General features: G+C 43.8%; 1 protein-coding gene across 3 annotated transcripts in view; it reads right to left on the reverse strand.

The window, feature by feature from the left end:
- The window catches only part of LOC120060194 (homeobox-containing protein 1-like), a 23,498-nt gene extending 6,901 nt beyond the window's left edge, over positions 1-16,597 (reverse strand). For all 3 annotated transcript variants that reach the window (XM_039009333.1, XM_039009332.1, XM_039009331.1), the window contains exons 1-4: positions 16,393-16,597; positions 8,915-9,472; positions 2,075-2,160; positions 1,700-1,810 (exon numbers count right to left, since the gene is read on the reverse strand). In XM_039009333.1, coding sequence (XP_038865261.1) covers positions 1,700-1,810; positions 2,075-2,160; positions 8,915-9,471 — 754 coding nt within the window. In that variant the 5' untranslated portion in view covers position 9,472; positions 16,393-16,597. The remainder of the gene's footprint in view (positions 1-1,699; positions 1,811-2,074; positions 2,161-8,914; positions 9,473-16,392) is intronic.
- Positions 16,598-27,698: the final 11,101 nt, after the last annotated feature.

The raw sequence follows: 27,698 nt of genomic DNA on the forward strand, positions 1-27,698 counted from the left end.
TTGATGAGTACATTTATGATTCAGCACCCTATTGTATAGAAGAACAATAACTTTAGAGTGTTATATTGGCTGTGTGGCGACTATAAAAGAAGAACCTGCGGACAGTAATTCACAGTGAACCCCCTCTGAAGCCTCATCAAATGTAGTGTGTGTGTGTCTGGACAGAAATATGGATTTGTTTACAGTATGTAGTGAGTGTTGGTGTTTCTGGCATAGCACCACAGAGCATTAACCTAATGAACAAGGAAAGCTGCTGGATGGCTGTGACACACACACAGCCAGAGAAAGGTGGGTTGGGAATGTGATTGTTTACATATAAATATGTAACTGATGTGACGATCTATGGATGTTCTTGCTTGTGCTTGACTAGAACCTACATGTATTACTTCCTGACTGCAAATCTATGCATGTTTTTTTTAAATTGTAACTAAAATAAACTACAATAATATGTTATCCATCTAGATCGATACAGTCAACACAGATCAGCAGGTTTTAAAATCGGGGCCTCGAGTTCCACACCACTGCTGTTTCTTCCCCTCTAATCAGGGACCAATAAAGACCTTTAAGTGGACTATTGGGCCAATCAGTGGCATGGATCAAGCAATCAATTAATGACTAGGGAGAAAGAAGAACACCCTGCAGTACAGCAGGGCTGGAAGCCCGGATGTAAATAGATCTGCTGTATGTAGCACTGTACACACTTACACTAATTGTCTATAGGTGCTGTGACATACACAGTCCACCAGGGCGCGCCACTACACCCTCCCCTCAACACAGACACAGAGGCCGGTGTGATTTCACAAGTTTGCTTTTTATTAAAAATCTGTTTTTCACCATGGTCATATACAGTCAGACACCAGTACTCTTTAAGGTCTAGCTATAGTCATCATAATAACGTATTCAATGAGGTTTATACAGCGCTTAAAACACTTTACATTTCTACTCAATTGTAGTAGCAACATCATAGCTATACAACTACAAATACTGCTACTCAAACACCTGCCACTAATGAGCATTTGAATATTTGTGGCTGTGATAGCTTATTGGCTGCTGCACCCAGAGGGTGGGACACAGGAAATGGTAAGTGACACATTTGGACACAGGATGGAGTCAGACACACAATGGGGTTGTGGGGGCAGAAACAGGTTGTAGGGGAGTTGGAAAGGTGCTGTAAAAGGATTTGGGGCGGGACAAATACTGACTGGAACAGTTTGGGGAAGGACTTTAATACTGCATGGGGCATGTCTGAGGAGAAACTATGTCCATTGAAACAGAGGGGGCGCAAGAGGGCATATGGGAAGTGTAGTCACATGTAGTGACTACAAACAAAGACAGATTTGGCATTAGTGCCCCCTAGAAAAGTGCATTACATTGGGCAAAAGTAACAGTTTTTACTATTTACTAGGGATACATAGCGAGGATTTGGAAGGGCCATCATTACTTTCCAGCCCTAGAATGTCAAGAAATAGTCAATGGACTCACCCATCAGTTGTCATCGTATAACCCCTTCTGCCCTCTCTAGTTTGTGCAGAATCAGAGAGTGTCTAATAGTGGATGGAACGGGTGGAACAACTGAAGAGGGACTGGACAGACGGGAGGAGGCTGGAGGTGGGGGGGCTGAGGAGGGGGTCTGCCAACGGGTGGAGGACGTGGAAGTGGTGGTGGGACTGGGCATGCGGGTGGTGGTGGTGGGCATTACCAGGGGTGGTCTTCTCCAGCTGGTACCAGCGGTAGAAGGCCCTCTTCTTCTGTTCGCTAAGGTCCGAGCCCTGCTGCAGCAGCCAGTGGGAGATACGACTCTGACTGATACCTGGAGGGAGGCGGGGAGGGGGGACAGAAAGAGACAGAGAGAGAAAAATATGGGAGGGAAAGTGAGAAAGAGCACAGAAAGCAAGATTTATTAACTAGCCAATGCATATACAGTGGATGAAGTACTTGCTATGTGTCATTCAAGCCACACTAACACTCCTAGAAATCATGATGATGACTCTGTTTTAAGTGTACACCAAAGTGAGCACAGTTCCACTCCAACATAGTGTAGTGTGCTGTATCAGCCACTAGGAAGCATACTGACCTGTGACCTGAGCCACCACAGCCTGAGAGATGCGCCTGTTCCCCAGGAATGCCTTGATCTCCTCCTTGATTATGGCACTGTCCCTTCTGGAGGGAGAGAGATAAAGAGTGAGAGAGCAAGCGAGCGAGAGAAAGAGAGCGAGAGAGAGGAAAAATAGAAAAGAGAACATTGTTCTCTTTACTTGGAAGCTAGAGAGAGGATGGTGTAAGGAAAAGAGAGAGAGGTGACTGTGGAAAGATGGAGAGGAAATGAGAAAATGAAGATAAGCCATGAAGAGCGGGAGACCGGAAAGTACAATTGAGTTGGATAGGAAGGAAAGTCTGAATCAAAAACAGGAAATATGAGGGGCTGAGAGAAAGCAAGGAGAAGAGGGGTAAGTGCAGAGAAAATGTGTATGCCAAGGTTATTCGTTGTCATTTTGTTTTAATATACTCCTTCAAGACTGTTGGAAAAGCATTCCTCATGAAGCTGGTTGAGCGAATGCCAAGATTGACAGCTTTGAACAAAGGCTACTTTGAAGAATCTAATATATATTTTTGTTTTTTGGTTATATGGTCATATGTGCCATTCCATAGTTGATGTCTTCACTATTATTCTAAAATGTAGAAAATAGTAAAAATAAAGAAAAACCCTTGAATGAGTAGTAAACTTTTGACTGGTACTGTATATATAATTATTTAGTTATTATTAGTTTGTCAGTTAAGACTTTAGACTTTTCAGATTTACTCTTTTTATTTATACTGAACAAAAATATAAACGTAACATGTAAAGTGTTGGTCGAATGTTTCATGACCTGAAATAAGAGATCCTGTAATTTTCCATACACACAAAAAGCGTCTCTCAAATGTTGTGCACTAATTTGTTTACATCCCTGTGAGTGAGCATTTCTCCTTTGCCAACATAATTCATCCACCTGACAGGTGTGGCATATCAAGAAGCTGATTAAACAGCATGACCATTACACAGGTGCACCTTGTGCTGGGGAATGTAAAATGCCACTAAAATGTGCAGTTGTGTCACACAACACAATGCCACCGATGTCTCAAGTTGAGGGAGCGTGCAATTGGCATGCTGACTGCAGGAATGTTCACCACAGCTGTTGCCAGAGAATGTAATGTTAATTTCTCTACCATAAGCCGCCTCAAATTTGTGAGAATTTGGCAGTATGTCCAACCGGTCTCACAACCACGCCAGCCCAGCACCTCCACATCCGGCTTCTTCACATGTGGGATCGTCTGAGACCAGCCACCTGAACAGCTGATGAAACTGTGGGTTTGCACAACCAAATAATTTCTGCACAAACTGTCAGAAACCGTCTCAGGGAAGCTAATCTGTGAGCTCGTCGTCCTCACCAGGGCCTTGACCTGACAGCAGTTTGGGGTCGTAACCGACTTCAGTAGGCAACTGCTCACCTTCGATGGCCACTGACAGCATGTATGGTGTCGAGTGGGCGAGCGGTTTGCTAATGTCAACGTTGTAAAGAGAGTGCCCCATGGTGGCGGTGGTGTTATGGTATGGGCAGGCATAAGCTACAGACAACGAACACAATTGCATTTTAAATCAATGGCAATTTGAATGCAACGAGATACTGTGACGAGATCCTGAGGCCCATTGTCGTGCCTTTCATCCGCCGCCATCACCTCATGTTTCAGCATGGTAATGCACAGCCCCACGATCTTCCATGGCCTGCATACTCACCAGACATTTCATCCATTCAGCATGTGTGGGATCAGGGCCTAACACCCACCACCTGCCAAATGCGGCTAGATTTTGGGATTGGCGGTAAGATGTCTATTTCACTAGCCACGCAAGAATCTCACTCGCATTTAGGAATAAAAAATGGTCAAGTATCATATTTATAGTAAAATAAATGCTGCAGTAGCTGTTTTCTAAGTAATTCTGCCATTTTGTTTCATAGCTGGTAAAATATTCCCACAAAGTCAAAGAACTACGAATCCTATATAGCCTATCCCAACTCGCACTGCAACACTGCCTGCCTGGGGGCTGTGTGCACGTGAAGAGCTGCGCACAGGCATAAAAGTTGGTCTAATATACTTGGGTTTCTTGGCTATTTACATTGTTTTGTTCACAAGCTAGGTTGTTTTCGATGATTGAATTTCAACTGCTAGGGAAGAGAAGATAACGCCTCTACTAGTCAGACTAACATGCTGACCACACCAGTCGCGTGCGCTGCAAAATACATTTGCACATACATGTTATTCAATCATTGCGCGCGCCAACAAACGTCTGCGTTGCCAGGCGCTAAAATAGAAGTTGATTCTATTGTGGCGCAGAACACGCTGCAAGTCCTGCCTCTCCCCATCTCCTCATTGGCTTTCAGAAGCATATGCCCACATGCCAGCTCCTCATTGGTTATACCCACATGGGTGATTGAAAGATGAAGAGGTCGATTATGGTAATACACCTTATTATGAAAGTTGCCAATCGCCATATAAAGTCCAAAGAAGAGAAAGCCTGGAAGGAGTAGAGATGACTAGAAACGATTCGGTTGACCGTTTGTGTGGATTAATTGTCAGAGTAGAGGACCTTGTGCATTTCAGGTTAAATAACAACTCAATGTGTATATACCAGGACAAATTAGCTAGCAACAGCAAGCTAGCTAGCTAAATAGGATAAATTAGATAGCAACTGCAAGCTAGCTAAATTGCCATAAATGTTTAATGCTATTCGACCTGTCCCCAAATGAATATAATTGGTTCAAAGATTGTTTTGATATTTCAACCAGCATGTCCTGATCACATTTGGTGTGGGGGGACAAAATACAATTGAACAGGATGGCGGACGCACGTGCACAAACATGACAGGAGTCGCGTTACCACGGTAACATCCCATCCTTAAAGGGGCAGGTGAATATTTTAGTCTCATCTGTGATATTTTGTTTAAAAGACTAAGGTCACAAAAAAAATATTAAACAATATACCACATTACTTCTTACGAGTAATATATTTATTTTTTTAGAAACATTACAAAGCATGCTAATCAATTTTTGTGTGTTTTGTTAGTGTAATTTTAACAGAAAAAAGAATGGTTAGCAGCAAAAATATTTGAGTGGCTGGTAGATTTTTCAATCTACCTGCCACAGTAGCTGGTTGACCAAAAAGTTAATTTTAGGCCCTGTTTGGGATGTTCTGGATCTACATGTATGACAGTGTTCCAGTTCCCGCCAATATCCTGCAACTTCGCACAGCCATTGAAGAGGAGTGGGACAACAGTCCACAGGCCACAATCAACAGCCTGATCAACTCTATGCGAAGGAAATGTGTCACGCTGCATGAGGCAAATTATGTTCACCCCAGATACTGACTGGTTTTCTGATACACGCCCCTACCTTTTTATTTTTAAGGTATCTGTGACTAACAGATTCATATCTCTATTCCCAGTCATGTGACATCCATAGATTAGGACCTAATGAATTAATTTAAATTGACTGATTTCATTACAGTATATTTACATTACATTTAAGTCATTTATGAACTGTAACTCTGTAAAATCTTTGAATTTTTTTCAGTATAGTTTCAGTCCCATAAACACATTTCTATTTCCTGTTTATATGATTTAGTTTCAGTGTCAGTGTCAGTGTCAGTGTCAGTGTCAGTGTCAGTGTCAGTGTCAGTGTCAGTGTCAGTGTCAGCGTCAGTGTCAGTGTCAGTGTCAGTGTCAGTGTCAGTGTCAGTGTTAGTTTCAGTGTTAGTTTCAGTGTTAGTTTCAGTGTTAGTTTCAGTGTTAGTTTCAGTGTCAGTGTTAGGGACAGACAGCAGCCTGGGAGGCGAGGTGTTGTAGGCATATGGTGTGTTTTTTGTGATGTCACTTCTTGCCACTGGGGGGCACTAATACATAGAGTGATGGGCCAGGACCATAGACATAACATCTCTGTATCTGTGTCATGATGGTGTTTGTGAGAGCATGGGCAGCGCCATTGAGGCCTTCTCCATCTGAAAGTCAAATTTTCTTGTTCACAAGTAAAATTCATTGGCTGATCCCTCCTGATGACCCGGCTGTCACGACTCCAACCCGGTCATCAGGAGGGATCAGCCAATGAAGCTCGAAGTCCCGAGATGACTAAATAAAAATGGTGTAAGTCCTCAATGGCACAGCCATTGCTAACATCGGCTTTTGGCCAATAGAGGACTCCACACAACTCCATGGCCAGGACATAGGTTTGGTTAGGTTTAAATTATAAATCAATCCTAACGTGACTTGGATTTAAAGGTTAGACTGGTGCAAGAAATATGGTGGAAGGAATCTCTTGCCCATGTTAACACCAATCCAATGTTGTTGTTTTTTACTTTAGTAGATGTAAGAATCATCATGTATCTTTACCTGACGGAAAGAAAAATCAACTAATGAAGTCATGTCACATTTGACATGTTTAATATTACAGAAACATAACATGTATCACTAACTAACCCCTTCCAACAGGGTTGATAACAACAGCTGGAACAGCAGCAAAAACATACGCAATACAACACTTCTTTACAAATCTATCAGTTCACAGCCAGACAGCTTGTGTGTGTTTCTGTTCAACCAAACAATATTCTGGTTCACCTACTAGAAGATTGCGTTCCAAAGAGGTGGTCGTTCGGTTTCTCAAGCCTGATGGCAGTTGTCCACAGACAGAGAATATTCTCTCCACGAACACTTGGGATGCAGAGGCAGATACCAGATCCAATGCCACAGGGCACAGCTTTCAATAACCAGCCATCCTTGCCTGCCAGAACTAGAGAGGTGAGTCTAAACATGCCCCCCCACCCCAAACCTTTTCCAGGTATTTCGACACTTAATGCTCTGCCAGTCTGACCCTCCAGCTGGACAGTGACTCAGACACAATCTTCAATGAGAGGAAGCTATACTTCTGAAGCACTGTGGTTGAGATACTTGCTAGATTCATCGTGTTGGCATCTTCCTGGGGTCCTGCCGCTCCACGGCTGTACCCTCTAATTTTCTGAAGTACAAAATACTCTGCTTGCCTCATTAGTGACTTCATCTCTTTTGAGCGAAGTGCCAGGGACACACTTGGGTCCATCAGGCAAGCTGCTCCAGGGGTTGGATAGAAGTTGGCTACCAGAGGAGTCAGTATGCATGTGAAGTGCTCACACAATGACTTCAGGAGGACCTGTGCCAACTGTTTTGCAACAGTAGTTGACTGCAAGTGTGCCTCAAGGTTGAGAAGGCACAGAACCAAATCAGACAGCGACTGGATGTCAGTTTGGATTTGCGAAAGGCTCCAGCAACTTCACAATCTGTTCTAGCTTGGCCCAGTCACGCTCCGTGCTCGCCCTCAGATTTCTTCCCTGTTAGCTGGTGATTACTAGTGATACACAAGCTAGGTCTATTTGAAACGTTGGCATCTACTGGCAGCATAAACCCATCAGATTCAGAAGCTCAAACCCCATCCAGAAACAAAACTTTAGAAGAAAAGCACTATAACTAAACATGGTTATGGGTGATTGTCAGAGCGAATGCGACAAAAGACAGAGCGTGAGGGGGGGAGAGAGAGGGCGCGAGCGGAGGGGGGGAGAGCGAGCGAGCGGAGAGAGCGAGGGGGGGGGGGCGAGAGCGAGGGCGAGGCGGGGAGAGCGAGAGCAATGAGGGGAGAGCGAGAGAGAGCGAGAGCGATGGGGGGAGAGCGAGAGGGAGAGCGAGAGCGATGAGGGGAGAGCGAGAGCAATGAGGGGAGAGCGAGAGCAATGAGGGGAGAGCGAGAGCGAGGGGGGGAGAGCGGGAGCGAGAAAGCGAGAGCACGAGAGCACGAGAGAGGGGGCGAGAGCGAGGGGCGAGAGCGATGGGGGGAGAGCGAGAGCGAGGGGGGGAGAGCGAGAGCGAGGGGGGGGGAGCGAGAGCGAGGGGGGGGGGAGCGAGAGCGAGGGGGGAGAGCAATTCCCATAGATGTGACGTGTCTGTGAAAACACTGGAACCACACACACAGTCTTTCTTCTGTCTGCCGATACACTGCCTTCTCATTTACATTTATATTGATTCCTCTTCATGGAAAATGTGAGAGAATCAGAGGCAGCGCTGAGCTGCCAGAAATTCATTGCCATTTTTTTCTCCTTCCCTTTCATTTTCATCACTCCATCTAAATCAATAGTGACTGTATCACTGCGAACAACACACAATACAAAAGAGCAGCGAAAAGGTTGACGGACAGGGCGTGTGTGTGTGCGCGTGTGTGACTAAAGTGTGGTGCCTATGTTTAGAGACAGGTGTCACCTAATGCATTACTAAACTCTGTGCTCAGGGTCTAGTTTACTAGAAAACCTTAAAAACCTGAAACAAAAATGAGGATTCTTATTAAGACACGTTGAGGTAGTGTAACATGTTGAGGTAGTGTAACATGTTGAGGTAGTGTAACATGTTGAGGTAGTGTAACATGTTGAGGTAGTGTAACATGTTGAGGTAGTGTAACACGTTGAGGTAGTGTAACACGTTGAGGTAGTGTAACACGTTGAGGTAGTGTAACACGTTGAGGTAGTGTAACACGTTGAGGTAGTGTAACACGTTGAGGTAGTGTAACACGTTGAGGTAGTGTAACACGTTGAGGTAGTGTAACACGTTGAGGTAGTGTAACATGTTGAGGTAGTGTAACATGTTGAGGTAGTGTAACACGTTGAGGTAGTGTAACATGTTTAGGTAGTGTAACATGTTGAGGTAGTGTAACATGTTTAGGTAGTGTAACATGTTGAGGTATTGTAACATGTTTAGGTAGTGTAACATGTTGAGGTAGTGTGACACGTTGAGGTAGTGTAACATGTAGTTTGTTTGGTTCTCATGTTGTGCCTATTGATGTGTTCAGAAAAAACCCAGGCTCCTCCTCCTCACCTCAGGAGTTGCTCCACTTTGTCGTCCACGTCTAGTTCCTCCTCGCTGGCCTCAAACCCGTAGCCGCTCCCCGTCACGCCGCCACTCACCGCGCCTACACTGTCAGGAAACCGTGGTAGAGACAACTTCCCGTTCGTCATGGCAACCAGCTCATCGCCACCACCCCCACGCCCATTCTGCGCCACCACTGCCATAGCAACCGGGGCGGATACAACCGCCGGAGGGGGCGGTGACATATCATAGTTGTTGCTAGGTGACGGCGACAGGCCACTCCCGCCACTTCCACTCCCATTCCCCAGGTAACCAGTCTGTGTGGCGGTCGTGGATGTTGATGAGGACGCCGAAGAAGATGTTGTATTAGTGTTGTAATTGGGCGTCGGTCCCTGATAGGCGGGCTGGGGACGGCGTCCGAACTTGTGTCCGTGCTGGTGATCCAGTCTGTCCAGGATGTCGAGGGCGTGGAGGAGCTCTGGCTTGGTCATCCCAGTCCTCCTCAGCCGCTGGAGCAGGTCAATCTGCTCAATGGTGAAACGAGGCTCGTCGGTATACCGAGACATCCTGGAGAGGGAGAGAGGAGAAGGGTTTAGATGGAGTGAGAGAAAAGAGAGTTTAGATAGGATGAATGGAGAAAGGAGGAGAGAAGTACAAGACTGTGGATGATACAGTCAGGGATTGATGGATGGTTGGAGAGATGGGGGCTGTTGCTGATTGTATATAGCCCTGTCCAGAAAACTACTACCATCCCCTTAGGCCCTGTCCAGAAAACTACTACCATCCCCTTAGGCCCTGTCTGGTATACATCCAGAAAACTACTACCATCCCCTTAGGCCCTGCCTGGTATACATCCAGAAAACTACTACCATCCCCTTAGGCCCTGTCCAGAAAACTACTACCATCCCCTTAGGCCCTGTCTGGTATACATCCAGAAAACTACTACCATCCCCTTAGGCCCTGCCTGGTATACATCCAGAAAACTACTACCATCCCCTTAGGCCCTGTCCAGAAAACTACTACCATCCCCTTAGGCCCTGTCCAGAAAACAACTACCATCCCCTTAGGCCCTGTCTGGTATACATCCAGAAAACTACTACCATCCCCTTAGGCCCTGTCCAGAAAACTACTACCATCCCCTTAGGCCCTGCCTGGTGTACATCCAGAAAACTACTACCATCCCCTTAGGCCCTGCCTGGTGTACATCCAGAAAACTACTACCATCCCCTTAGGCCCTGCCTGGTATACATCCAGAAAACTACTACCATCCCCTTAGGCCCTGTCTGGTATACATCCAGAAAACTACTACCATCCCCTTAGGCCCTGCCTGGTATACATCCAGAAAACTACTACCATCCCCTTAGGCCCTGTCCAGAAAACTACTACCATCCCCTTAGGCCCTGCCTGGTATACATCCAGAAAACTACTACCATCCCCTTAGGCCCTGCCTGGTATACATCCAGAAAACTACTACCATCCCCTTAGGCCCTGCCTGGTATACATCCAGAAAACTATTACCATCCCCTTAGGCCCTGTCCAGAAAACTACTACCATCCCCTTAGGCCCTGCCTGGTGTACATCCAGAAAACTACTACCATCCCCTTAGGCCCTGTCCAGAAAACTACTACCATCCCCTTAGGCCCTGTCTGGTATACATCCAGAAAACTACTACCATCCCCTTAGGCCCTGTCCAGAAAACTACTACCATCCCCTTAGGCCCTGTCTGGTATACATCCAGAAAACTACTACCATCCCCTTAGGCCCTGTCCAGAAAACTACTACCATCCCCTTAGGCCCTGTCTGGTATACATCCAGAAAACTACTACCATCCCCTTAGGCCCTGTCCAGAAAACTACTACCATCCCCTTAGGCCCTGTCTGGTATACATCCAGAAAACTACTACCATCCCCTTAGTCCCTGTCCAGAAAACTACTACCAGCTCCTTAGGCCCTGCCTGGTATACATCCAGAAAACTGCTGCATAGACACAAGACATGTTGACATAACCTATTATTATGCGGGAGACCATGGCAGCTCTTACAAAAGACTACGCTGAGAAACGTATGCACTCACGAACAAACATCATACAGCTTACACACTTTATCTCATCAGCAGCATGCTTAGTGAAGACTGGTTCAGGAGCTACAGCACAGACATGAAATGGATTATTCTACCAACACAGACAGAGACAGACAGACACAGACAGAGACAGACAGACACAGACAGAGACAAACAGAGACAGACAGAGACAAACAGAGACAGACAGAGACAGACAGAGAGACTTAGATAGTGTGAATGGGGGGGGAGGAGGGTGAGAGAGAGACAGACACACAGAGAGACAGACTTAGATAGTGTGAAGGGGGGGGAGGAGGGTGAGAGAGATGGAAATAGAAAGAGAGAGCGAACCGTATGTGTGTGAGAGAGAAAGAGCTGACAGAGAACACATGCATAAGAGAGTGAGAGAAGAAAGATTGAGAGGTGAAAGGGAGGGGGTTAAGAGAGAGTGTGACTTGGGAAAAACGCCAAGAAAAATCTCTGTCCCAAGCGGCCAACCTCCACATTTTTCCTTTAAAAGAGAGTGGGGATGAGTCATAGGACAGTGTATAGGATATCACAGACAGACAAGTACATACAGTAGTGTGCAAAACATACATACACAGCCAGGACACACACCCACACACTGCATGCATGCATTAAAAAGCGCAGTACAGTTCAAACAGGCAGACAGAAACAGACAGGGTCAAAAACAGTAGAGGACACAACCACAGACGCAGGTGCACAGAAACATGCATGGACATACGTGTACACACACACACAGGCTAGTGTCTAGACCTACTGAATGAAGGCTGGTGGAGATGGACTAGACTTAGTCTTAATCCATATTACACAATAGTGACAAAGATAACTAACCCAAGATAGACCACAGCCTGTCGTTTCCAATGGGAGCAAATTCATTCTAGTAGGCAGAACAAGCAAGGTGGGCAGAGCCAAGCACGAGCTAGCGAGATCCTATTTGCCGCGTTCTAGCATGTATTCCCATATTTCCGTTAGGGATTTCCTACTCTGAAGTGCGGGTGTGCAAATAACTCAATTCACCCTTGCACGCCTTCTAAACAATGCCATTTTTAGAAGCTTTCGCAAAGTGTAAAGTCTACAGAACTTAGCCCACTTTGTTTGTAATAGATTCTAGTTTTGGGAAAATAAAACTGCATTGAGATCAAATACGTCATAGATGACAAAATTTGCAGAATGTCAGCCAAAATCCATCTCGCTCCATACTCTCCCACTGCCAGCCACTGGGCTTCCTCTCATCACCATATTTGGTAGTGAGTGGAAACGCAAACCGGATCTGGCTCATTGTTCTATCTGTGCTAATGAGACCTGACTATATGTTATGTACAGCCTTATACAACGTACCAAAACCTACCCTACATGTTCTGCTCTAGCCCAGTGCAAACTCACCTGACACAACTAATAGATGAACTGGGCTAATCATCAAGGGCTTGACTAGTTGACCAGGTGTGCCAGCTAGGTGTGGGCAGGACCAAAAAGAAGAAACCATGAGAAACAATTATAGTTAGTCAGTCTGCAATTTACAAACCCTGGGCTGGAGTCAAGCTGCTGCTCCTTGGTTCAGTAAAACAAGTTTCTCCACAAATCTTTAACTCCCTGACCTTCCTGTCTTCCTCTGGTGCAGAGGCTCTGGGGAGGACAGAGGTGTAATACTGCTGAGTTGACTAGCACTGGTCAATTATCTTTATAGATCTCTACTCAGCAGAAAGACCGGAGGGAGAGAGGGATGAAGGGTGGTGTGAAGAGAGAGAGAGAAATCTACGCCCTGAGAGCCTCATGGCTTTTAAAAAGTTTGTGTGTGTCAGAACACACTCAGCAGAAAAAACATAAAGTCTTACACATGTACTGAGCATGTTTGAGTCTGACTGAGTGACTTATACTACACAAGTTGATGCAACTATTAGCATATTCCGAATGTGAAACCATAGATGCGGTAAAGAGGTCAATGGAACTCAACCCAAACAATAATAATGCCATGGAAACGCGTGGGGGAAAGATCCAGCATGTCCTCATTGCCCCCCAGCAAAATTACCCTACATTTAGGCTATTGTTTCTATGTGTATTTCACACCATGTTGAGGTAAACCATTTGAGTATACTGCTTGTATGGATGTCAACCCCAACACATGTTCATGTCATTGTCACCAATCAACTGCATTGCAGTTAAAAAACGACTTGGACTACCACCACAGATGTCTGTATGCTAGCTATGCTACCAGTTCATATGAATGGGAGTTAGCATTTAGCAGTCACTTCTTCTAAACCTGAAAAGTAACAACTTCTAAATGATATGCAGTGAAAACAGCCAAATATATCAAAATGGGACTTTAGTAGCCACATTGTCGGTCTGTTACAATACATCAATCATGACTGATTGTTAGATCAGATTGGTTGAACGTGCACCAATCCAGCGTCCTTCTATCCCCCACGGTCTGCATTCCACTGACCTCTGCATCTATTGTACCATGTTTGTGCTGGAAACTGCAATGCCAAGGAAATTATAGTCCTCGGGAGCAAAAGATCGTAGCCTGGTCCCAGATCTGTTTGTGCCATCATTCCAACTGTTTGGCATGACAAGGAGTTGAAAGGAGTGGCATGATGGCACGAACAGACTGGTACACAAGCTAAAAGGGCTTAGCCTGCAGCTACACATTTTTCCATGCCTAATAAACCATTCCAAGCTTGTAAACTGTTTAGTTGAATCGTTAGGACCCCTGGAAAAGAGTAGGCGCCAGGAAGATGTATTTAGCCAGATGTGAAGCTAGTGGCTACCTTCCACTGCAAATGGCAAACTTACCCTCACTCCCTGTGCCTAGAAACCTTATGGGTTACCAGGTACCTGGTGAAAGGTGGATACTGGGGTGTATTTATTATACACCATCTTTCAACGGAAACCGTTTACAGTTTAGGAACCAATGGAAGCAAACAGAACGAAACGGGGAGAGACCTACCTGAATTTGTCCAATAGAAACTCTTGTTTTCGGTGCAAAACGTTTTCCGTTTGGAGTAAACGGTTTCTGTTGCTAAACAGAATCGGCGTAATGAAAAGGCCTACACCGCTGGTGAATTTGGTGTCTGTCTGTGCTGTGGTTTTGTATTGCGAACACTGACTGCTAATCTAGTCTTGCAACACAGAGCCTACACAGGGAAATGCAATGGGTAACCCGAGTAATGATATACAAATTTGGACTAGAGGAAACATGTGCATGCTTAACTAGGGAGACTCAAACCAGAGTTGGAAAAGTTTACTGACAAGTAATTTGTTTAATCAATGACAAGCAAACATTTGGTTGACAAGTTAATCTTTAGCTTGTGGTTAAACCAACCTATTTCCCCTGTTATGGTTGCTTACTTTCAAAAGCTATAGTCAAATGCCTCAAAGTATGTGATGAGAGTGCATAATGTAAAAAATAGAATGTTTTATTTCGAAGGGGTGTCAGTTTGGTATCAGATGCGTGTCTAGATTAAAATGAAGTGGGGGCTTTCAACATGGTGACTCAAATGACAATCACGGTGAATCAACAGGGAAACGAACGCCCATGCATCATATGGCGCGGACGATCCACTCAACCACACAATCTAATAACTCAAACACAGTCCGAACAGTTATGCAATGCAAAAACCATATGCATAACCTGTAGATAAACAGCAAGCTAACACCTCAGGGGTAAGAGTTGACAACTGTTTGCTAAGTGTTTGGGGACAGGAGGGGTGTTCAATCACGGTCCAGCTCTAGCTTACTTAGCCAACCTTTGCAAATAGCTCTGTTTGACATGAACTATCTAACCAGTTGAGTATGGCATGGCTTGTGGCCAAAATTCATGTTGCTAGCTAGTGATCTAATTAGTTGAGTATGGCAGTATGGTTGTTCAATGACAAATAGCTACAGGGAACCGTTAATTACTAGCTAGTTAGTTAGCTTGACAAATATATAAACTAATGTTGTAGCCACCGATGGAACAATGACACAGATATTTCACCGGATGTGTAAATGTGAAGCAACCGCTTGGCGTTTCCACTCACTACTAAATATGGTAGTGACAGGAAGCCCACTGTCCGGCAGTGGGAGATGGAACGAGATGGATTTAGGCAGAAATTCTGCAAATGTTCTCATCGATGAAACATTTTATCTCAATACAGTTCTGTTCCCCAAACTCGAATCTGTTGGACCAAGTTTTGTAGACTTTACCCTTTACAAAGTTTTTTTTTTATTTTTTTAAATCACATTGTTTAGAAGGACTGCAAAGGCAAATGTAGTTATTGCACAAGCGAACATCACAGAGTAGGCGTTCCCTAACGAAAATATGCGGATACTTGCTAGAACACATAAATAGGATCTCGCTAGCTCGTGCTTGGTTTTGCCCACTATGACTCATTTGGTCTTATTGGAAATGGCAGGCTGTGGTCTATCTTGGTTTAGTTATTCAAATCTTTGTTGTAGCTATGACATCTCGCTAGTTAGCTAGCTAGTAATCTTTACAACCTCTATAGAGCAAACAGACTTTTCCAACGACTTCATAAAAACTGACCTGGCATTAGCTATGAAGTGACCACTGACAAAGACCAATCTAACAATGGATATTAGGCAAGACCAGGGGCGTATTCTTTAAGCATATTCTGTTACAAAACGTTTATTAAACGAAAGCAAACGGAACAAAACGGGGAGGGACTTACCTGAATTTGTCCAATATAAACTCTTGTTTTGCTCAGTTTGCTTCTTAAAAACAGTAAATGGTTTACTTAATGAATATGCACCACCATTCTAGCCAATGAGAGGACATATAGTGCATGTGAACAGGACACAGATAGATAGAGGCCTCATCTATGTATCTGTGACATTATATCATCTCCTTTTTAAAGTAGTCAATTTTCTTCTTCATTGACTGATTGCTCCTAACTCATAGGAATCCCCACCCAGTTGACTACTTTTAATATGGTGAAAGCTCTCAATAGCAATGTCCATGCTAAAACGGGTTATATCCATGATGAGTCTATCTGTCTCTATGACAACAGGCACAACTCCAATATAAAGTCATTTTTTTCCCCCAAATTACCGAAATGCCACGTGAGGCCACATATCAGTGCATTCGTAACAACCTAACTACTATGAAATGTATATTATATTAAATAAGCCTCACGTAGCAAATTACCATTAAATGTTTTGATGACCAAATTCGACACTCATTGACCTCCATAGACAAATTCTTTACTTCGTGGGCTTATTTTAGTGGACAGATGTTGGGCGGAGTAAAACCTCTCGCCCCTCCTCTACCACTGACCAGCAACGCTTAGCTAGCTAGCTATTAAAGTTAGCTTGCTGACTAGCATTGGGACCAGTGCCAATGACTGCGGGCGAGCCTGCAGAAATGCTAGTTATGCTAGCTAACTCACTAGCTACCAGTCTTGCAAGTCTTACCTTGATCTTAGAATCTAGGGCCCCCGTCCACCACAGCATTTAATAAACCGGTGTTTAGTTGGTCCTCGCGACAAGTCCTCTTCTATATCCCCGACACGGGAACAGGCACCAGACGGTTTTCACTATGACAGCCGTCCTCCTCTAGTCTGCTAATTTCATTTCGTGGCGAGATTGATGTGCCTTTGTCTGTCTGACAGTGGCCATATTGACATAGCAAGCGCGGTGAGGTTCTCTGGGATTCGTAGTTTTGGAAATTGCTGTTGCAGCAACGTCCCAGAAACATATGATCTTGAATGCACCCTTGATAAACGCTTTGTTTGTAACAGTATATTTGATTTACTTTGACCGCCCCCTGGCGGACTTGTTGACTAATGAGACAATCAAACTTTATCAGTGATAGCGAAGTTACTGCTTTCCAAAAAGTTTAGAAAGTTATTCACTAAATTAGACCACAATCAACTGCTTTATTGTTAATGTGTTATCATTGAGTTGTGTGTGTGTGCTTATGTGGTCCTGGTCTGGGAGAGAGAGAGACACGGTAGCTGAGTGCCTGTTAAGTCTATGGCTAGGGAGAGGGCAAGGGCAGGCTTGGAGTCACAGGCATGATGGAGGGTAAGAACCAATCACCCTTTCAAGCCTAACTTAACAGTAAGCTCTCTATAAGGGAAGAAGCAAAGTGTTAAAACATACTTTTTCTGTTGGCCATGTTATTGTCTACCTACTCACTACAGGTCAAACTGGAATGCTGTGATTGGAGAAAACTCTATTCCTTAGACACATTTCAATCTATCACCCTGTTGAAATCATCAACATTCAATTTATCGTATAGCAGTGATGTCATAAAGGAGGGGCAATCATCATAATTAGATTGGGGTGACATGTTGGATGTCCTTTATGACATCATAGCTCACTGTATTGCACAACAGTCTAATCAAACATTTTTAAGACCACAACTTGCCTACCTCTTTAGAGAGTAGTTGCTTTTTCAATTTGCTCAGCAACCAAACTGATTGAGAGATGCTTTAAAATGTTGTCTTTGTTAATTTGTTGGTGGCTTTGTTAGTGGCTTTCCACAGTCTGGGCGGCAAGGATTTCAAAAGGCCCTGATGCCCCTATTGTCATATTTGGATCCCCATTAGCTTTTGCCGAAGCAGCAGCTATTCTTCCTGGGGCCCACACAAAAATATAAAACACGACAAGTAACAAAACACTGATACGCTGATAGACAAGAACAGTCACACAATTTTTTTATATAACAAAGTACTAACAATATAACTAAAGAATAATGTGTGTATTAGAGTGTGTCTGTGTGTGTGTGTATCATTTCACAATCCCTAATCCACATTGTTTTATAAATGTACTAAAGGTAATTTTGCTGTTTGCTTGAGGAATTGGAGATGGATGGGAGTTACATGTGATTATGGCTCTGTATAACACTGTGCATTGCCGTGATTTCGTTTTGGACTTGGGGACTGTGAAGGGACCCCTGGTGGGATGACTTGTGGGGTATGTATGGGTGTCTGAGTTATATATTATTTGGTTATGCAGAGAATCTGGAATTTTCATCATAATATTTCTCATAAAAAAGTTGAAGATAAGCAGTTAATATCTTGTCAACCCTCTGCAGACAGACATGGTTGCTCTGTTCTAGCTCCTAGCCAACTTTGTAGTAATTGTTTTTAACATCATTTGCTCCAAAAAGTTTTTTGCATTATTACCTACAGACAAACATAACTTTGGGATATTAGATCAGCGGTCACTGACCAGCATTTAGATCATAAATTAGACTTCCCTGAATTGGATACTTTGTTTGAACTTCCTGAGGCAGTTCCATTCATCCCGGGAGCTGCTCCAAGACGCAGTCGCAGTAGAAGAGAAAAAATATGTGGGATCGTAATCAGACTCAGGAGGTGTGCATACCAACTACAGCTTCCAAGTATATTACTCGGTAACGCTCAGTCCCTGGACTATATAGTCGATGAGCTCAGAGCGAAGATCTCTTTCCAGAGAGACATTAGGGACTGTTACATACTCTGTTTTTACGAATTCATGGCGCCCTCTGGATATACTTTCCCTGTCCATTCAGCCAGCGGGGTTCTTCGTCCATCGTGTGGACAGGAAGAACAAACTCTCCAGGAAAAAGAAAGGCGGAGGTGTATGTTTCAGGATTAACTACTCATGGTATGTTTGTAGTAACATACTGCAACTCAAGTCAATCAATCAATCAAATGTATTTATGAAGCCCTTTTTACATCAGCCGATGCCTTAGTGCAATACAGAAACCCAGCCTAAAACCCCAAACAGCAAGCAATGCAGAGTAGAAGCACGGTGGCTAGGAAGAAACTTAGAGAGGAACCAGGCTCTGAGGGGTGGCCAGTCCTCTTCTGGCTGTGCCGGGTGGAGATTATAACAGTACATGGCCAAGATGTTCAAACGTTCATAGATGACCAGCAGGGTCAAATAATAATAAACACAGTGGTTGTCGAGGGTGCAACAGTTCAGCACTTCAGGAGTTGATTTCAGTTGGCTTTTCATAGCGGATCATTCAGAGTTAGAGACAGCAGGTACGGTAGAGAGAGAGAGTCGAAAACAGCAGGTCTGGGACAAGGTAGCACATCCGGTGAACAGGTCAGGGTTCCATAGCCGCAGGCAGAACAGTTGAAACTGGAGCAGCAGCACGACCAGGTGGATTGGGGACAGCAAGGAGTAATCAGGCCAGGTAGTCCTAAGGCATGGTCCTAGAGCTCAGGTCACCGGAGAGAAGAGAAAGAGAGAGAGAAAGAGAGAAAGAGAATTAAAAGGAGCATACTTAAATTCACACAGGACACCGGATAAGACAGGAGAAATACTCCAGATATAACAGACTGACCCTACTTCCCGACACATAAACTATTGCAGCATAATTACTGGAGGCTGAGACAGGAGGGGTTGGGAGACACTGTGGCCCCATCCGACTGTACCCCCGGACAGGGCCAACCAGGCAGGACCCCACCCACTTTGCCAAAGTCCTTTTGTTCCTCCAATCTGGAATACCTCACCATCAAATGCCGGCTGCATTACCTCCCAAGATAATTTTATTCGGTCATCGTCATGGCCATGTACCGGAGAGAAGAGAAAGACAAAGAGAAAGAGAAAGAGAAAGAGAAAGAGAAAGAGAAAGAGAGAGAGAGAGAGAGAAAGAAAGAAAGAGAGAAAGAGAGAGAGAGAATTAAAAGGAGCATACTTAAATTCACACCACGACGGCTCTCAAGGAACTACACTGGGCTTCCCGAGTGGCACAGTGGTCTAAGGCACTGCATCGCAGCACTAGAGATTCTGGGTTCGAGTCCAGGCTCTGTCGTAGCTGGCCGCGACCGGGAGACCCATGGGGCAGCGCACAATTGGCCCAGCATCATTAGGGGACGGTGGGTTTGGCTGGCAGGGATGTTCTTGTCCCATCGCGCACTAGCAACTCCTGTGGCGGGCCGGGCACAGTGCACGCTGATACGGTCGCCGGGTGTACGGTGTTTCCTCCAACACGTTGGTGCGGCTGGCTTCCGGGTTAAGTGGGCATTGTCTCAAGAAGCAGTGAGGCTTGGTTGGGTTGTGTTTCGGAGGACGCATGGCTCTCGACCTTCGCCTCTCCTGAGTACGTATAGGAGTTGCTGCGATGAGACAAGACTGTAACTACCAATTGGATACCACGAAATTGGTGAGAAAAAGGGATAAAAAATAAAAATAAAATTATAAGAAAAAAAGAGAACTACACTGGACTTTGTGCAAACTGGAAACGTAGGAGTGCAAATAAAGGAAATCGGAGGAAAACGCTACCAAAGCTCTATCAACATATCTCCTGTGCTACTCGTGCATCGAGCACTGTTGACCATTGCTACTCCCCTTCCAGGATGGCTACAAGGCCCTCCCTTTGGCCAATCAAATCACCCCTCCATTTTGTTCCTCCCCTCCCATAGGCGGAGTCTTAAACAGGACATACCCGTGGTAAGGACTTTTCAACGTTGGTCTGACCAATCAGAATCTATGGTTCAAGATCGTTTTGATCACACGGACTGGGAAATGTTCCGGATTGCCTCTCCAAATATTATCGACGTATACACTGATACCCTGACTACACCGCTCGCATCGTGTGCGCGAGCATTGCAAAATAAATTTAGAAATCTATGTTATTCAATTATTGTTCCCACACTGCTCGCGTGCGTTGCTAAAAGTCATTCCTATTTCTGACGCAGATGGCGCTGCAAGTCCTGCCTCTCCCATCTCCTCATTGGTTTATAGAAGCAGGTACCCACGTGCCATCTCCTCATTGGTTATACCCACGTGGGTGATTGAAAGACAAACTGTGTTGCCGGTTGTCGTGGTAATACTATGAAAGTTTAGATGCCAATCACCGTTTAAGTTCAACGATGAAAAAGCCTGGAAGGAGGAGAGATGACTAGAAACGATTCGGTTGACCGTTTTTATGTGTGGATTAATTGTAGGAGTAGAGGACCTTGTGCATTTCAGGTAAAATAACAACCTAATGTTTATATACCAGGACAAATTAGCTAGCAACAGCAAGCTAGCTAAATAGGACAATTTAGCTAGCAAGTGCAAGCTGACTATCTAAATTGCCATAAATGTTTAATGCTTTTCGACCTGTCCCCAAATGAATGTCATTGGTTCAGAGTTTGTTTTGATATTTTAACCTGCGTGTCGTGATCGCGTTTGGTGTAGAGGGACAAAATTAATTTATGCACGATGGCGCACCGGCAAGGTGGCTGGGAACATGGACGTGTACAAACAGACCAGCTATGCTCTCCTTAAGGCTATCAAAGAGGCAATGTGGAGTCGCATTTCAAAGGCTTAGACAAGACATATGTGGCAGGGACTCCAGACAATAACATATTATGAAGGGAAAGCCAGCCACCGTCACCTCGCTCCCGGACCAGCTAAACACCGTCTTCAAGGTAAACGCTGAGCCGCCAACGTGGGCCTCTGCAGCTCACGGGAACTTTGAGCTCTCGTTCTCCGTGGCCAATGTGAGTAAGACATTCAGGCGTGTTAACCCTTGCAAGTCTGCCAGCCCAGACGGCATCCCAAGCCGAGCATGTGCAGATATCTTTCACTATCCCAGTCTATTGTCCCCACTTGCTTCAAGATGTCCACCATTGTTCCTGTACCCAGGAAAGAAAAGGTAACTTAACTAAATTACTATCGCCCCGTAGCACTCACATCTGTCATCATGAAGTGCTTTTAGAGGCTAGTTAATGGATCATATCACCTCCAACTTACCCGACACCCTAGACCAGGCCTGGGCAATTATTTTCCATGGAGGGCCTCATTAGAATATATTTTTGCCATGGCGGGCCAGAATTATATAACAGGATTATACATCATGTGTATGACTGTGTTGACAGATATATCTACTGTAAATCACGTCCGGATATGCTACTTATTTTACTTTCTTAACATGCACAGAAATAAACCACATCCATGTTCTCCTTTTGTTAGGTATTTTCATTATTAAACATGCAATGAACTACACGGAGGGAAAAGTACACTGTGCATTCAGCACCACGGACAGAGCTCTTGTTAACGGCTATGCACAAAAACACAAGAAAGAGAGGGAGCTCAACATTACATTTAAACTACTCAATCAGTGTGAGGAGTGAAGTCTGATGGGCATTGACTAGAGCAGTGAAGTCAGGTATAGTTTCTGACGTCGCTATGCGCAGGATTGCTGAGAGGTGAGAATCAGTAAGAGATGATCTGTGCCTTGACTTGTTATATTTCATCACTGAAAATGTCTGTTCACATACAAAGGTTGACCCAAACAGTACAAACATCTTATGAGCATGATTCCTAATCTTTGGAAAGTATTGTTCATCGAGAGATGCATAGAACCTCGTCAGTAACATTGTTTTGAATAGTTCTCCAATCACTGCATCAGACTGAAGATCGATAAGCTGAAGTTGCAAGTCAGTGGGAGTGTTATCCACATTGAAGGTGAAAGGAGAGGAAACCAACACCATGTCATTTTCCAACACTTTGAAATCCTCAAAACGACGAGAAAACTCACCGTTCAAAGCACGCAGCAGCGATGTATACTGGTCATCTGATAGGGAAAAGACTAGTAGTGTCGTAAGGTGGGTGAGATGGCTTCTACTTGACGGGTCAGGAGGAGTAATTTTCCCTTGAAGGCTTGCTTTGACAGGGCTGTAAATCTGATGTGCAAAAAGGCCCTTCCCATGTAGTTTGGAACTCAGTTCATTCATGAAGGCCATAATGTTCACGGTGAAGGCAAAAGCAGCCAACTATTCTTTATCTTGTCCACATATTTTCCATTCATCTGCAAAAACTCAGCAATCTCCGACTTCAGGTCCCACACCCTTTTAAGCACCTTCCCCAAACTCATCCATCTCACGTTTGTGTGGTAGGCGAGATCTGCATGACCCGACTCTGTCTCTTCCAACAGTGAGACAAACTGCCTGTGCTTTAAAGATTTTGCTCTTATGAAGTTTACCAATTTAGTGACTTTATCCACAACATGGCTCATTTTCAGAACACATTTACAGAGCACCTCCTGATGAATAATGCAATGCAGGAAAATCATTTTCTGATCGGGGTTCAGCTCAGCTACTTGATCTTGTATTCTTTTCAAAAAGCCATGTTTTTTCCTGTCAAGTTTGGGCACCCATCAGTGGTCACACTGGATAACTTTTCAAAACTCAGTCCCAGCTTTGCCACACACTTATTAAAACCTCTACAGGAGGTTTTACCAGATCTAATGTGTTATATTCTCCTACATTAATTTCACATTTGCACAAACTTCAAAGTGTTTCCTTTCAAATGGTATCAAGAATATGCATATCCTTGCTTCAGGTCCTGAGCTACAGGCAGTTAGATTTGGGTATGTCATTTTAGGAGAAAATTGAAAAAAAGGGGCGGATCCTTAAGAGGTTCCACCTCCAATAAATCTTTCCCTGTGGTTGTGCTGACTGCATTGACTGCATTGAAGCAAGCTCCTCTGTAATTTCAAAGTCTGAGGTTATGCCACGTAAGAATATCAACAACTGCGCGCGTCACCCCTCTTTTACGCTGCTGCTACTCTCTGTTTATCATATGTGCATAGTCACTTTAACTAAACAGTCATGTACATACTACCTCAATTAGTCCGATTAACCGGGGCCCCCGCACATTGGCTACCTGGACTATCTGCATTGTGTCCCACCACCCGCCAACCCCTCTTTTACGCTACTGCTACTCTCTGTTTATCATATATGCATAGTCACTTTAACCATATCTACATGTACATACTACCTCAATTAGCCCGACTAACCAGTGCCTGTATTTAGCCTCGCTACTTTTATAGCCTCGCTACTGTTATTTTTCACTGTCATTTTACTGTTGTTTTTATTTCTTTACTTATATATTGTTCACCTAATACCTATTTTTTACTTAAAAATTGCATTGTTGGTAAGTAAGCATTTCACTTTAAGGTCTACCTGTTGTATTAGGCGCACGTGACAAATACACTTTGATTTGATTTGAACTGTGCCATGTCATGTGCATCACTGCTCTCATTCAGGGCCAATGAGAAATAGGTGAAATCCTTTACCTTGTCTTTCAACTGTTGTTCCATATTCTCTGCGATGTCCTCAACACGCCGTGTCACTGTTCGTCTTGACAGGGAAACATTTTCAAACAGCTCTTTTCTTGTCATTGCTGCAGAGTCAATTAAACATTCTTTAATGAATTCGCCTTCAGTGAATAGCTTGCTATGTTTAGCAATTTTGTGGGACAGTACATACAGTTGAAGTCGGAAGTTTACATACACCTTAGCCAAATACATTTAAATTCAGTTGTTCACAATTCCTGACATTTAATCATAGTAAAAATTCCCTGTCTTAGGTCAGTTAGGATCACTACTTGATTTAAGAATGTGAAATGTCAAAATAATAGTAGAGTGAATGATTTATTTCAGCTTTTATTTCTTTCATCACACTCCAAGTAGGTCAGAAGTTTACATACACTCAATTAGTATTTGGTAGCATTGCCTTTAAATTGTTTAACTTGGGTCAAACATTTCGGGTAGCCTTCCACAATAAGTTGGGTGAATTTTGGCCCATTCCTCCTGACAGAGCTGGTGTAACTGAGTCAGGTTTGTAGGCCTCCTTGCTCGCACATGCTTTTTCAGTTCTGCCCACAAATTATCTATAGGATTGAGGTCAGGGCTTTGTGATGGCCACTCCAATACCTTAACTTTGTTGTCCTTAAGCCATTTTGCCACAACTTTGGAAGTATGCTTGGGGTCATTGTCCATTTGGAAGACCCATTTGCGACCAAGCTTTTATTTTCCTGACTGATGTCTTGAGATTTTGCTTCAATATAACCACATAATTTTCCTACCTCATGATGCCATCTATTTGGTGAAGTGCACCAGTCCCTCCTGCAGCAAAGCACCCCCCAACATGATGCTGCCCCCCCCCGTGCTTCACGGTTGGGATGGTGTCCTTCGGCTTGCAAGCCTCCCCCTTTTTCTTCCAAACATAACGATGGTCATTATGACCAAACAGTTCTATTTTGTTTCATCAGACCAGAGGACATTTCTCCAAAAAGTACGATCTTTGTCCCCATGTGCAGTTGCAAACCGTAGTCTGGCTTTTCTATGGCGGTTTTGGAGCAGTGGCTTCTTCCTTGTTGAGCGACCTTTCAGGTTATGTCGATATAGGACTTGTTTTACAGTGGATATAGATACTTTTGTACATGTTTTCTCCAGCATCTTCACAAGGTCCTTTGCTGCTGTTCTGTGATTGATTTTCACTTTTCGCAAGTACGTTCATCTCTAGGAGACAGAACGCGTCTCCTTCCTGAGCGGTATGACAGCTGCGTGGTCCCATGGTGCTTATACTTGCGTACTATTGTTTGTACAGATGAATGTGGTACCTTCAGGCGTTTGGAAATTGTTCCCAAGGATGAACCAGACTTGTGGAGGTCTACATTTTCCCATGATGTCAAGCAAAGAGGTGCTGAGTTTGAAGGTAGGCCTTGAAATACATCCACAGGTACACCTCCAATTGACTCAAATTATGTCAATTAGCCTATCAGAAGCTTCTAAAGCCATGACATCATTTTCTGGAATTTTCCAAGCTGTTTAAAGGCAGTCAACTTAGTGTATGTGAACTTCTGACCCACTGGAATTGTGATACAGTGAATTATAAGTGAAATAATCTGTCTGTAAACAATTGTTGGAAAAAATACTTGTGTCATGCACAAAGTAGATGTCCTAACCGACTTGCCAAAACTATAGTTTTGTGAAGACATTTGTGAAGTGGTTGAAAAACTAGTTTTAATGACTCCAACCTAAGTGTATGTAAAACTTCCGACTTCAACTGTTGCTAGCTCTCGCAATTCCGTCGTTTTCTGAATGCAGTTTTGAATGTCCCGTTGGTAGGATATACATGCTTTTAGTTTGTCCAATTTATTATCCAGCGATTGTACATTGGCCAATAGTACGGACGGCAAAGAGAGATTAGCCACTCGTCGCCTGATCCTCACAAGGCACCCGGATCTCCTTCTGTGAAATCTGTCTCTTTCTCCTGCGAATGATGGGGATGAGGGCCTGTTCGGGTGTGTGGAGTAAATCCCTCTCGTCCGACTCATTAAAATTCTTCGTCCAATTCAAGGTTAGTAATTGTTGTTCTGATGTCCAGAAGCTCTTTTCGGTCATAAGAGACGGTAGCAGCAACATTATGTGCAATGCTAATATGGCTAACATTCTAACTGTAACAATGTATTTGAGTACTCATTGTGCAAATGTATTTATGCTTTCAATAAACATTTAAGACTAAATATAGTTTACATGTTGTCAGCAATCTAAGCCAACCCCGTCTGTTTTGCCCCATAGTTGCGCACACATCGGTTTTGTTGCTGAACAACCAAGCTGTCTATACCACTGTTAAATAATCACCACTAGCCGGCCTCCGCTCAGTACCCTGCCCTGAACCTTAGCCACTGTTACTAGCTGGATATCATCCAGTACTCTACCCTGCACATGAGAGACTGCTGCACTATGTACATAGTCATTGAACATTGGTCACTTTAATAAAGTTTCCATACTGTTTTACCCCCTTCATATGTATATACTGTTTTCTAGTAATGTCTCATCCTATATAACTACTGCTGTACACATATTTTCTATTCATATACTGTCCATAATGTCTATACACACCATCATATTATTATACAATGCCTTCAGAAAGTATTCACAGAAATCCCTTGACTTTTTCCACACAAAACAATTTTACAGCCTGAATTTAAAATGAAGATTTTTTTGTCACTGTTCTACACACAGTACCCCTCAATGTCAAAGTGGAGTTATGTTAATCAAAAATTAAAAGGTGAAATGTCTTGAGTCAATAAGTATTCAATCTCTTTGTTATGGCAAGCTTAAATAGATTCAGGATTAAATATGTGCTTCACAATGAACATAATCAGTTTCATGTACTCACGCTGAGTGCAATAATAGTGTTTAACATGATTTTTTTTAAACTACCTCATCTCTGTACAATTATCTGTAAGGTCCCTCAGTCGAGCAATGAATTTCAAACACAGATTCAACCACAAAGGGGTCGAGGACCGGCAAACCGTGCCAATATATCCTATCCGGCTTCGAGGGCATTATCACTTTTATACAATGGGTTACCAACATATTCAAATAATGATTGACATATTTTCATTAAAAACATTATTTTGATTAATTTATTCATACTATTTCATCCTTCCACAACATATAGTCCCAACACAAATCTAGTGTTGCTACCCAGCCGGCTGGTTGTTTGTTCTATCAGTTCGGTTGCCAGATACGCGACCCAGTCGTTCAGTCTTTTTGTTCTGTATCTATGGACGCGACCCAGTCGTTCAGTCTTTTTGTTCTGTATCTATGGACGCGACCCAGTCGTTCAGTCTTTTTGACCCAGTCATTCGTTCTAAATATTCCATTGCCATACTGGCTGGCAACGTTCTTATCCCTTGCTTGCTAGCTAGCCCACAGTGCAGTCAGACTAACAACAGTAGCTGCATTTGCATTTGTTTAAGCTGTTTTCTAGTGACATTTATTTGGATCCATCCATAACAATGAGCTAATGAGGCGCGATTTCACCTGGCATAGAAAATGTGCTCACTCTTCAGGACACTGCTGTTCAGAGGAGCTAGCCAACAACACAGCTAACACAATCACTTCAATCTGAAGCTGAAAAGACTGCAAACTAGCTGCACTTCGTTTTGTTTTTACCTTTTTTGAATGGACATTTCTTTGTATATATCCATAA

Source organism: Salvelinus namaycush, chromosome 15, assembly GCF_016432855.1.
Source record: "Salvelinus namaycush isolate Seneca chromosome 15, SaNama_1.0, whole genome shotgun sequence".
NCBI lineage: Eukaryota > Metazoa > Chordata > Actinopteri > Salmoniformes > Salmonidae > Salvelinus > Salvelinus namaycush.